We start from the raw sequence: 14,228 nt of genomic DNA on the forward strand, positions 1-14,228 counted from the left end.
GGGTTGCTAAATCTCACTGCTGCTTCAAACCAGTGAGAAGACAATTCTATGGCCTGGGCTGCTTGTGTGCAGGGTGTCACTATAGCTCTCAGCATATCCATACCTGCTGCTTTAATCCCTTGCCTGTCCCCACAGGACTCTGAGGTGGGCAAAAATGGTAAAGTGGTATGGGTAATGTCTTTCGACTTGTGCATAAATTGGATTTAGGTAAGGCAGAATTGCACGAAGTCATCAGCCTCACTCTTCCAAAGTTATTGTACTTTAGTGGCAAGACAAAAGTCAAGATGACTGGTGATGGCTCAGGATGCAGTGGATGGTCTTGAAAGCATTGGTGTTTAACCAAGCTCTAAGCACTCCATAGTACCTGCTTCAGCCACCTTCATGGTTATCGGAGCAAACTGTTCTCATCTGCACATTCCACCAGGGGAAGTTTTCACATGTTTGGGGTAAACACCCCTTAACTCACCAAGAGGTTTGAGATTTCTTGGTCACCCTCAATCTGGTTTAGCCCAACTGACAAAAGAGTTTACCGGGGTATTTTCCTAATTCAAATTTTGGTAACAAACTTGCACTCCTGATTCAGTTATATGGCCCATGTATCAATTGGGATAATTTAGTCATTATTGCACTCCATTTAGTCATCATCAATGAAGTAATCAAGGATGGTTAGTTGAAATTATAGTGAACACATAGCAAAATTATGCTGTCATCAAATTATTTTTCCCCTCATAAAATCACTTTTTAAGAAAAAAGTTTCTTTATCGTGAGTGAAAATTCCATTCCAATTAAAGATGGGTTTAAAAACATTCAATAATTCCTTGACGCAATTTATAAATTTCTTGATGTAAATTTTTAGTGGATATAAAACCAAAATTAGACAACTTCATTAAGTGGCAGAGACTAATCAATATACTACTGATGTGAATAAACAATGTAATAACATTGATATGCAAATTAAGTTGTATCATAAGGGTGCTAGACAGCATTAATTTCCAAGGAAAAGGGACCCCAACAAAGATTATAACCTCCTGAAAAAATTATAATCACCTAAGGTATAACCACCAAAGACTATGACCACCTAACCTCCTTTATGTTTGCTACAGATCATGTTCTACGGTACTTAATCCATAAAGACCAGTTGTTTTTCATAGGAGTTATCTTGTATTTTCTGGTTTTTTTTTTAATCTTTTGATTTCATTCTGACATTGTTTACTGTTTCATAGTCATCCATTTATGTGCTAATACAATTATCAAAGAATAAGGTGATGCACTGTTTATTCTCCTTCCAATTATTATTTTGAGATATTTTATTCTCTTTCTTATTGTTTCATTTAGATCTTTCATTTCATTTATATTGTCTTTTTTTCCTTAAACTCTTGCTTCATTTCTTCCAAGAATTCCAAGAGATCTTATGGCAAATTTGTGATTTTCTTTGGGGTCTGTCTTATAAATGACATGGAATCACTCTTTTCTTTTGGGTTTGTATCATAGACATTCCTGATTTCATAATATTTCATTCTCATTGGTGCTATTTCTGTTATTTTTTCGAGCTCTATAAAACAATTTTTAGTAGTTTGCAATGGCACAGAATAAGCAAATTAATTTAGGAAGAATTGTTATTTTTATAGTATTGGTTTGGTCTCCCCAAAAGCAATTTTTATTTTTCCAATTGTTTAGATCTGACTTTATTTCTGTGAAAAGTGTTTTGTAATTATGTTCACATAGTTCCCAGGTCTGACAGACTCCCATGCATTTTCAATGTCTAATTATTTTAAATGGAATTTCTCTTTCTATCTCTTGCTGCTAAACTTTGTTGGTAACACATTGAAATGCTGATGATTTATCTGGGTTTAATTTATATCCAGCTACTTTGTTAAAATTGTTTCAACTAGCTTTTTACTTGAATCTTGAGGATTTTTCCAAGTATATCATCATATCATCTACCAAAAGAGATAATTTTATTATCTCCTGTCCCATTCTTGCTTTTCCCCTGCTCTTACTGAGGAAGCTTCTAGCTTGTCTCCATTACAGGTAATGCTTGCTAATGTTTTAGACAGTTACTACTTATCATTTTAAGGAAAGTTACACTTATTCCTATACTCTCTAGTGTTTTCATGGAAACGGGTGTATCTTTTTTTTTTAATTAATTTATTTTGATTTATTAACAATCACTTCCATAAGCTTTTGAGTTTAAAATTTTTCTCCCTCTCTCTCCCTGACTGCCTCCCCAAGACAGCTCGTAATCTGATATAGCCTATACATATACATTCCTATTAAACATATTTTCACATTAGTGATATTGTAAGGAAGAATTAGAGCCAATAGGAGGAACCATTAGAAAGAGGAAACAAAACAAAACAGAAGAAAAAAATAGCAAAGCAGTATGCTTTGATCCTCATTCAAACTCCATAGTTCTTTCTTTGGATGTGGATAGCATTTTCCATCATGAGACATTTGGAGATGTCTTAGAGCCTTGCACTGCTGAGAAATTGGGTGTTGTATTTTGTCAAAACATTTTTCTATAGCTATTGATATTATCATATGATTTCTGTTGGTTTTGTTATTGATATAGTCACTTACGCTGTCAGTTTTCTTAATACTCAATCAGCCCTGAATCCTGGTATAAATCCCACCTGGTCATAGTGTGTGATCTTTGTGATATGCTGCTGTAATCTCCTTGCCAGTAATTTATTTAAAAATTTTTCATCAATATTCACTAGGGAATTAGGCCTATAGTATTCTTTCTGTTTCTGCTCTGCCTGGTTTAAGTATCAGCACCATATTTGTGTCACAAAAGGTATTTGGTAGGACTCCTTTTTTGCCTATTTTCCCAAATAGCTTATATAGTATTGGAATTAATTGTTCTTTAAATGTTTGGTAGAATTCATTTGTGAATCCATCTGCTCCTGGGGATTTTTTCTTAGGGAGTTCATTGCTAGCTTGGCCAATTTCTTTTTCTAAGATGTGGTTATTTAAATATTCTATTTCCTCTTCTGTTAATCTGGGCAATCTATATTTTTGTAAATTTTCATCATCCATTGAACTTAGACTGTCAGATATATGGCATAAAATTTGACAACACAGCTTTAAAACTTAAAATAACTGCTTTAATCTCCTCTTCACTGGGGGTGAATTTTTTCATTTTTCATACTGGTAATTCAGTTTTCTTCTTTTCATCAAATCAAATTAACCAACGCTTTATATGTTTTATTCCCCCCCCTCAAAACCAGCTCCCAGTTTTATTATTAGTTCAACAGTCTTTTAACTTTCAGTTTTATTACTCTCTCCTTTGACTTTCAGGATTTCCAATTTGGTGTTTAATTGGTGGTTTTTAATTTGTTCTTTTGCTAGTTTTATTTTCTTAATCACATTACCAATTCACAGATTTGCTCTTTTTCTATTTTACTGATGTCATCATTTAGAGATATACATTTTCCCTTAAGAACTACTTTGGCTGCATCCCATAAATTTTGGTATGCTGTCTCATTGTTGTCATTCTCTTCAATGAAATTCCTGAATGTTTGTATGATTCGTTCTTTGACCCACTCATTCCTTAGGCTTTGATTACTTAGCTTCCAATTAATTTTTAATCCATCTTTCTGTGGCCCTTTATTGAATGGTAATGCAATAGAGCACATGAAATACTTCAATTCTGTTATAAATACATATAAGAATAAAATATTTTAAGTTACCTTTCTTTTTCAAGTTCTTCTAAATATCCAGTGCTTTCTCTGCTTCCATTCACAAAACCTCTTCTTGAAAATGACCCCATGGGTACAGGACTGCACTCTCCTGAACGACTTGATACAGATCCTTCTCTACTTCCATAGGAACGAATCGACATCTTTGGCCGAAGCTTCACTCCAGGGAAATTACTGCTGTCTAAGTTGAGTTCTGAAGCACAAAGAGACCATCTTTACATAACACTTACTATAAATTATCCAAAAAAACATAAAGTTAACTTGATTTGAAAGTGAAATATTAAGTAAATGCCATGACTGAATAAAATTCTTCCCCTTCTTAAAATTTACTTTAAAAAAATAACACCATTGGAATATTTTTTGGAGAATAATTTGACTGCCTTTAAGGACCTGCACAGAACTTTAGAAAAACTGAAGATGACAGATCTATAAAGATTACCAAACAGAAACAGGAATTATTCAGCAGTACAAATTATTCAGTACAAAAACTGACCATGTTTTGGGGCATAAAGATCTCACCAGAAAATGCAAGAAATGGATCTTTAAGAAAGAACTAAAAAGTAGAGACTAAATAACAATTCTAAAGAATTAGTGGGTCAAATAGCAAATTATAAAACAACAAAAAAATTTCAACAAAGAAAATGACAATAATTAGACAAAATGCATATCGGATAAAATTAAAGCCATTCTAGAAGGAAAACGTAGAGTCAGAATTGTTTTCATGAAGAAAAGAACAAATCAATGAACTGTGTATACAAATAAAAATACTTGAACAAGAAATAATGTCCAACTAAATTACAAAGTAAAAAGTCTGAAAGTTAAAGAGATTAATAAAATTGAAAGCAAAAAATTCCACAGCCTTAATAAATAAAAGTTGGAGTTATTTTGGGGGAGGGAAAAACTAATAAAATAAACAGACAACCTGATTAAAAAAGAAAATCAACGAGACTTCACAAGAATTGAAGAGGGAATAAAGAAAATGACAAGAACTGATTTTACCCACTTATGCTAACAAAACTGATAATTTGGAGAAAACTGATGAATATTTACAAAAACATAAAATATACAGATTAACAAAAGAAATAGACTATTGAAACAGCCCAGCAAAATTGAACTATAAATGAATTACCAAAGCAAAAACTAAAGGACCAGATGAATTTACAAGTTAGTTCTATCAAACTACCAAAGAACAACTAATCATAATACTATATGAACTATTTTCAATATTAAAAAGGGCATCTTTCCAATTTTTATAATACAAAGATCAGAGGTTTTATATCTGAACCATGGAGAGACAAAGTAGAACAAGCAAACTACAAACCAATATATCCAATGAACACTGATAGAAAAATTTTAGATAAAGCATTCATAAGGAGACTACAATAATACATTAAAAAGATTATATTCTATGGCCAGCTTAGGTTTATACTAAGAATACTAGGTTCAACTTAAAGAAAACAGTAAATGTAATGAGTTATGTTAATAAGAAAAAATATAACCATATTGTAACAGAAAAGACTTGCGGAAAAATTGGGAGAAAATCCAATACGAATTTCTGTTAAAAAAAAATACAACACAATACTCTAGAAATCACAGCATTAAATGGATATTTCCTTAATATAGTAAGTACTATCTAAATTCAAGAGCAAACATTACCTGTATGGAAAAAGTTAAGAGACCTTTCCAGCAAGAGCAAGGATCAAGCTAGAATGTCCATTATTGTTACCACTACTATTTAACTTAGTGGTAAAGACGACAGCTATAGCAAACAAAAGAAATTGTAGGAATACAAATAGACAAAGAGGAAACAAAATCCTTTCTTTCTGAAGATGACATGTATGTATGTTATCACATACTTAAACAACTCTTTGTTGTTTTAGCCATTTTCGGTCGTGTCCAACTCTTCTTGATCCCCCTTTTTTTCAGGGGGGAGAGTTCCTTGGCAGAGATACTAGAGTGGTTTGCCATTTCCTTCTCCAGTTCATTTCACAGATAAGAAAACTGAGACAAACAGGGTTAAGTGACTTGCCCAAGGTCACCCAGCTAGTAAGTATCTGAGGCTAGGTTTGAACTTGGCAAGCATTCCTGACTCCAGGCCCACATTCTATCCACTGTGCCACCTAGCTGCCCTAAACAACTCTAGAGAGTCAAATAAAAATGAATTGAAAAAGTAACTTCCTTAAAGTTGTTAGATGTAAAATAAATCTGTATAAATCATCAGCATTTAGAAATATTATTAACAATACAAAGTAGGAGGTGCAAGACAGAACAAATTTTATACCAAATAGCTATAGAAATTATATAATATTTGGGAATGTATTTACTAAGATTCTCCCAGGAACTAAATGAATCCAAAGATAAAATACTCTTTGCTGAAATACAGACCTTGGAGAAACATTAATTGCTCATGATTTGGCTGAGCCAAAAAATAAAAATGACAATACTACATAAATTAACTTATTAAATCTGTATGAAGGAACAAAAGGTCAAGAACCCAAATAATAATAATGAAAACAAGTGGTGAGGAAGTCTATCAGTACTAGGTTGTATATTAACTAAAAAGCAATAATTAATAAAATAATTTGGCATTGGATAAGAAATAGAGTAGTTGATGAATGGAATAGATTAGGTACACAATATGCCAAAGCAAATGAGCATGGTGACCCAGTGTTTGATAAACCCAAAGATCTCTGCTATTAGGGCAAGAATTCACTATCCGACAAAAACTACTGAGAAAAGTCAAGTAGTCTGGCAAAAACTAGTCACAGACTAACATCTTGCATCATATACCAAGATAAACACAAAATGGGATAGACCCAGAAGGTGATCTAACAAGCAAATTAGAGGATCACAGGTAAAAAAATTACCTGTCAAATCTATGGATAAGGAAAAGTTCATGACCAAACATGACCCTCAGAGGAAATCTGGAAGACTTTTATGAACTGAAGGAAAGCAAGCAAAGCTAAGAGAATAATTTATACAACTGTTAACACTACAGAAAAAACTAACTTTCAAAAACTTTAGAATTCAGCTCAATGCAAAGATAAGAGAGAGGGAGGTGAAATTCATGGGAGATAAAGTGCATGATTTTTATTTTTTAAAAAATTAAAATTTTTTAAAATTTATTTTCATTTCCAAAATCTCTCCCTCCTTTCAGTCAAGAAATGATACCTATTATACATATGAAATAATTCAAAATATTTCTGCATTGGTCATATTAACGAACAATTTTTATTACATAAATTAAAAAGACTCTGCAAACAAAACCAATGCAGCAAAAATTAGAAGAAAACTTTCTCTGATAAAGGTCTCATTTCTCAAATATACAGGGTACACAGGCAAATTTATACAAATAAGAAAGAGCCTTTTCTCCAACTGATAAATGGTCAAAGGATATGAAGAGGCAGTTTTCAGAGGAAAAAATCCAAGCTATCACTAAATCACTAATAATTAGAAATGCAAATTATAACAACTCTGAAATACCACCTTACAACCATCAGATTAAGTAAGATGAGACAGAAAAGGAAAATGACAAATGCTGGAGGGATTTAGGAAAACAGAAATACCAATGCACTCTTGGTGGAGTTATGAACTAGTTTACCCATTCTGCAGATGAACTTAAAATCCAGAAAGATACATACATTTTGGGACATAATTAAAGTGAGAATTTGTTTCATTGGATTATTCATGTATGTAATGAGGACTTTATTTTTATTTTTTCCCATTTGCTCAATGGGGGCTGAGAGGTAGTGAGAGTAACATATTGGCAAAAGGAAAAAAATCAAAGACTAAAGATGCTTAGTATAATTTAGAAGCAATGAAGTAAAACCACTACAATGCTGCCAAACCTCTACATCTCCCCTCTAACCAATACGTATCACTTCCCCCACCTCTTCCTTCATGGTAGGGAATTGGAGAGCTACTAAAACAATATACTATGTCAGACATAAATCCCGTACTATCTACTGTGCTGAATTTTTTTGTTACGGGAAAAGAGTTTAATTTGGAGAGAGATAGGAAATGATTATGATATAATAACAAAAGACATCAATAAAGCATTTTATAAAGTTATAATCATAAACATTTTACTTAATTATTCAATTCTTAGGAATATAATTGGAAAGTGTTATTAAAAACAAAAGCAAAAAAAAAGGCTTTTTCAAAGATTTTTATAGCTGAATCATATGTAATTACAAAAACACCTGGAATAATTTAAATGTTTAACATTTCAGGAATGTTAAAATAAATTGGGACATAATAAAGCAGTGGAATACTATCACATGCAATTAAGAGCAACAGACATGAGAAATACAAATCAGATCAAGTGACTACTATGTCTTTATTATGCTATCAATATGTGCCAGACACAGTGTTAGGGATACAAAAAAAGGCAAAAATGCAGTCCCAGCTCTCAAGGACTCCATGGTCTAAAATGGAGGATATAACATGAAAAAAATTTATTCAAAAAAGACATAAACAGAATAAAACAGGTGATCAATAAAAGAATGGGAAATCAGGAAAAGTTTCTTTTAGAAACTTTTAGTTAGGACATGAAAAAAGTCAAGGAGGCAGAGATGAAGAGGAAAAGAATTCCAGAATCCTTTTCTGGAATGACATGCAGAGTCTGGAAATGGAGTGTGTACTGTGCAAAGCACAACAAAGGGGCCACTGTTACTAGATTATAGTGTATGTGGGAGTGAATAAGCAGTAAGAATACTGGGAAGGTAATGAATGGCTCTGAAAACTAAAGAGAAGATTTTATACTTGATCCTAAAAGTGAAAAGGAACCAATGAAGTTTGTTGAATATGGGGGTGTCACAGTTAGACTTCTACTTTAGGAAGACCATCTGACATCTGAGTGGAAGATGTATGGAAATGGGGAGAAATCTGCAACAGGGAGACCAATCAACAAGCTATTATATCAGGCATGAGGTGATGAATGCCTGTATCAAGGTAATGACAGTACCAAAGGAGAGAAAGGGGAGATGTAAGTCTGGAAATTAGAAAAGAGATTAAGAAATAGATAAATGATCTGAGAAGTATCTGCATAAAGATGATAACTGAATCCACTGAAAGCTAATGAGATCATGAAGCACAACAGTATAGGGAGATGGTACAGTGGATAGAGAACCAGCTCTGGAGTCAGGTGGACCTGAGTTCAAATCCGGCCTCAGACACAGAACACTTACTAGCAGGGTGACCCTGGTAAGTCACTTAACCCCACTGCCTAGCCAAAAATTTAAAAATAGTATAGGGAGAAGAGAAGATTGCCCAAGAGAGACCTTGGAAGAAGATCAAGCAAAGGGGAATGAAAAGGAACAGTCTGATAGGTAGAAGGAGAACCAGGAGAAGATACTGTTAAGAAAACTTAAAGAGAAGAGGGTATCAAGGGCAGAGCCAAGATGGTGGAGTAAAAGCAGTGACTTGACTGAGCTCTCCCCCAAACCCCCCCAAATACCTGTAAAAAATGGCTCTAAACAAATTCCAGAGCAGCAGAATCCACAAAAACACAGAGTGAAACAAATTTCCAGCCTGAGACAACCTGGATGGTTGATAGGAAAGGTCTGTTGCACCAGTCTGGAAGAGGAGCACAGTTCAGCTTGGGGCATGCAGGCAAAGACTGGGCCTGGTGAACCTGGAGCAGGCCTCAGGGGACTAAATCACTAGCAGCTGTAGCAGTTTCCAGACTTCTCAACCCACAAATTCCAGACAACTTAGGAAGTCAGTAGGAAAGGTCTGTCAGACATGGGTGAGAGAGGAGCTAGTCTCAGTGCAGCCCTGGGGCAGCAGCTGTTTTCAGAGCTACTGGCCCACAGACAGTGGGGGGATCAAGCGGCTGATCAGAGGGGGATTGCAGGGATCTCTTTGCTGGTGCTGAGGCAGGATTCTCTTACTTGCCTGGGCTTGGATCTGGGATCACAGTTCTGGATGGCAGTCCTGGGGTGAGGAGGAGGGCTCATGTGGTGGAGCTAATGGTGGTGGTGCAGAAAGAATCCTCCTAACAGTTCCAAGGCAGAAAAGAGTGCTTCTGGTCACTCATAGACTATAGCCCAGGCCAGGAAAGCAGTAAACACCTCATCCTTGATTGTACCACCTTGAAAGAACTGAAAACTTACAGGTCCCTAGAAAGTATCTCTGAAAACAGCTACACAAAATCCCAGAAGCTTGGAACAGTACATTCTTCACACTGGAAGCAGACCCCTACCTTAATAAAGAGTTTAAAAGTCAAGTAATTGGTTGGGAACATGAACAAACAGTGCAAAAAAACCTGCTTCAGACCACAGAATCTTACTTTGGTGACAAAGAAGATTAAAATATACAACCTAAAAGCTCCTACATCCAAAGCCTCCAAGAAAAATATGAATTGGTCCCAGACCACAGGAGGGCTCAAAAAGGATTTTGAGAAGCAAATAAGAGTAACAGAGGGAAAACTGGGAAGAGAAATGAGAGTGATGCCAGAAAATCACTAAAAACAAGTTAATAGTTTGCTAAAGGAGACCCAAAAATATACAGAAGAAAATAACACCTTAAAAAATAGCCTAACCCAAATGTCAAAAGAGGTCCAAAAAGCCAATGAGAAGAAAAATGCCCTAAAAAGCAGAATTGGCCAAATGGAAAAGGAAGTCCAAAAGTTCACTGAAGAAAATAAGTCCTTAAAAATTAGAATGGAACAAATGACTTCATAAGAAATCAAGAAATTATAAAACAAAAGCAAAAGAATGAAAAAATAGAAGACAATGTGAAATATCTCATTGGAAAAACAATTGACCTAGAAAATAGATCCAGGAGAGATAATTTAGAAATTATTGGACTACCTGAGAGCCATGATAAAAAAAAGAGCCTAGACATCATCTTTCAAGAAACTATCAAAGAAAACTGCCCTGATGTTCTAGAACCAGAGGGTAAAATAGAAATCGAAAGAATTCACTGATCACCTCCTGAAAGAGATCCCCAAAGGAAAACTCCTAGGAATATTATAGCCAAATTCCAGAGTTCCCAGGTCAAGGAGAAAATATTACAATCAGGCAGAAAGAAACAATTCAAAAATTGTGGAAACACAGTCAGGATAACACAAGATTTAGCAGCTTCTACATTAAGGGATATTAATATCATATATTAATATGATATTTTGGAGGTCAAAGGAGCTAGGATTAAAACCAAGAGTCATCTATCCAGCAAAACTGAGTATAATCCTTCAGGGGAAAAAACAGACATTCAGTGAAATAGAGGACTTTCAAGCATTCTTGATGAAAAGACCAGAGCTGAATAGAAAATGTCTTTCAAATACAAGACTCAAAAGAAGCACGAAAAGGCAAACAGGAAAGAGAAAATAATAAGGGTCTTATTAAAGTTGAACTGTTTACATTCCTACATGGAAAGATAATATTTGCAACTCATGAGACCTTTCTCAGTATTAGAGTAATTGGAGGGGGAAAAAAAATTACACACACAGACACATACATACAGAGGGCATAGGGTGAGTTGAAGATGAAAGGATGATATCTAAAAAATAAAATTAAGGGGTAAGAGGATTATACTGAGAGAAGCAGAAAGGGAGAGGTAGAATGGCGTAAATTATCTCACATAAAACAGACAAGAGAAAGCTTTTACAGTGGAGAGGAAGTGGGGGAACGTGAGAGGGAATGAATGAATCTTACTCTCATTGGATTTAGCTTAAGGAGGGAATACGATACATACTCAATTTGGTATAGAAATCTATCTTTACCCTTCAGGAAAATTGGAGGGAAGGGGATAAGAGAGGGAGAATGATAGAAGGGATGGCAGATTGGGGGAGGGGTTAATCAGAAGCAAACTTCTGAGGAGGGACAGGGTTAAAAGAGAGAATAGAATAAATGGGGGGTGGGATAGTATGAAGGGAAATATAGCTAGTTTTTCACAATATTTCTATTATGGAAATGTTTTGCATGACTACACATGTATAACCTATATTGAGTTGCTTGCCTTCTCAATGAGGGTGGGTGGGGAGGGAGGAAGGGAGAGAATTAGGAATCTAAAGTTTTAAAAACAAATGTTAAAAATTGTTTTTACATGCAACTGGGAAATAAGATACACTGGCAATGGGGTATAGAAATCTATCCTGCCCTACAGGAAAACAGAAGGGGAAAGGGATAAGAGAAGGAGGAGGTGATATAAGGGAGGGCAGATTGGGGGAAGGAGTATTCAGAATGCATGCCATAGTGGGGCAGGGAGAGGGATGAGATGGGGAGAAAACCTGGAATTCAAAATCTTGTGGAAGTGAATGTTGAAAACTACAAACAAACAAATAAATAAATAAATAGGTGGATAAATAAATAAGTAAATAAATAAATAAATAAAGGAAGAGGGTATCAAGAAGGAACAGTGTCAAAGGTTGGAGAGAGATTTAAAAGGATGACAATAGAGAAAAAGGCATTAGATTTAGCAAGAAAGGGTGACTTTGGAGAGAGAGGTTTCAGTTGAATGATGAGGTCAAAAGCCATCTGGCAAAGAATTAAGAAGAATGACTGAAGGGCTGTGGAGGCATCCCTTCTCCAGGAATTTAGCCACAAGAGAAATGGGATAGCTAGTGGAAATCGATGGATCAAATAAGGGTTTGTTTTTGGGTTTTCTGACAAATAAGAGGAGACATGCCCAGGTTTGTAGGCAGTAGGGAAGCAGTCAGTAGACATGGAGAGATTAAAGATAAGTGAGGAAGTAGGTATGATAGAGAAGGCAATCTGCTGGAGAAGATAGGATAGAATGGTATCACTGACACACACAGATTTGCCTTGACAAGGAGAAGGGCAATCTTGCAAAAAGGGATGAAGAAGGTGATAGGGGCAAAAGCATCTGAATGATATGAGAAGAGGAGGAGGGGAAGAGATGAGAACTTGGTGAATGGCCTCAAATTTTTTTTTTTTTGGTGAAATAAGAGGCAAGGATCTCAACTGAGAAAGTAGGAGAAAGGGGTTCCACAGGAGGTTTGAACAGTGAATAATAGGTTTTAAAAAGCCACTGTGATATGACGATAGTTAACCAATTAGGGAGGAATAAAAGGACTATCTTGGAGTAGTGATCACTTAGTTGAAATTAAGTAACATAAATCTGTAGTGGACCTAATCAGCACTGATTTTATGATTTTCTCTAGCTTCATTCAGGCACATGTGTAGTAGCATTTAAATAGGAGACAAAAGTGGCCAAGGATAGTAGGAATAATCCAAGGCAATATCAAATATAAGATTAAAAGAGTAAGGGATTTGAGAAAAGAGGACAGCAAAGAGCTAAACTGGTTCACCAGGTGGTCAAGACGTGGAACAGAAGACAGTGTAGCCAGTGCTGTGCTCTTTCCCCTTTCCTATGCTCTTTTCCCAGCCAACGTTAATGGCATGGGAAAGAACTGAGGGGATGAGAGATTAGAGGTCATGGTAAGGATGAAGAACTGGGTTTGAAATTGAAAGGGAAAGGTTACATGACAACAGATTGTTATTAGATAAAGGGATTTCAGAGTTAATAAACACAAAGTGGTGCATTTGTGGGTGATGGCAAGATTAAGGGTATAGCCATCTATGTGTAGCTGAGGTGGGGCTGTGGAGTAGGTCATGGGAAACAAGCTGAAGAACTGTGAAGTTAGGGGTTTGAGAGAGTATCAAATATTAATACTGAAGTCCCTTATTATTAGGACAGGAGCTGCAGAGGAAAGAGACTGTGACAGCCAGACAATGAACTTATTAAGGAAAAAAAAGGAGTGTGCTGGAGATCAGCAGACAACAGCTATCAGAATTTTGATTAGGTGTTAGATAAGAGTGAAAGAACCTTAAAAGAGGAAAGATTACTGAATGATGGCTGTACAGCCTGGAAGTGCAATAAAGAGCAAGAAGTATTACAACTCCCCCACCTTGACAAGTGAGTTGAGGGGAATAAACCAAAGTGCTGGAAAGGGAAGCTGGAGAGCCTGTGTCATCAAGAAGGAGTCTGGTTTCAGGGAGAAGTCACAAGTCAGAAGATGGAAGGGGAAATATTTTGTATAAAACTAAGTTTGTTACCTATCGAGCAAGCAATCTAGAAAGCACAGTGGAGGGGGGGGGGAATTTAAGAGTGGGACAAGGTGGAATTTGGGTTGAGAAGGATATGAATCAGAATCACAGGGATGGGGAAGATATGACCAGGTAGTAGTCATGAAGAACACAAAGGAATAGAACAAGAGAAATACAAAGAAATCTAGAAAGACTTTTATGAAATGATGCAAAATGAAAAAAACAAAATAAGAAGAATGGTATACACACACACTATAACCACAAAAGAGGAAAAGTGAACAAAGATGAAATGACAAAATATTGATGAGGACTTTGAGAATGACTAAAAATTACTATACTGTGAGTTAAAATTAAGTTAAAATAATTATTAAGCAAGGACAGTGGGTGATATTAAGGTTCAGGACTTCTGAAATTATGTAAAAGACTATTACTTTACTGGCATCTGAGTCATTTAACTCAAGCTTCCTTCTTTTCACTTAAAAAAAATCTCATTTAATGGATAAAATTTTTAAAA

General features: G+C 35.4%; 1 protein-coding gene across 1 annotated transcript in view; it reads right to left on the reverse strand.

Moving 5' to 3' along the window:
- The window catches only part of APC (APC regulator of Wnt signaling pathway), a 143,054-nt gene that overhangs the window by 71,898 nt on the left and 56,928 nt on the right, over positions 1-14,228 (reverse strand). Inside the window, 1 exon segment of the mRNA XM_078152958.1 lies at positions 3,693-3,894. Coding sequence (XP_078009084.1) covers positions 3,693-3,894 — 202 coding nt within the window.

This window comes from Phascolarctos cinereus, unplaced genomic scaffold, assembly GCF_003287225.1.
Source record: "Phascolarctos cinereus isolate Bilbo 61053 unplaced genomic scaffold, phaCin_HiC Scaffold_4;HRSCAF=312, whole genome shotgun sequence".
Lineage (NCBI taxonomy): Eukaryota > Metazoa > Chordata > Mammalia > Diprotodontia > Phascolarctidae > Phascolarctos > Phascolarctos cinereus.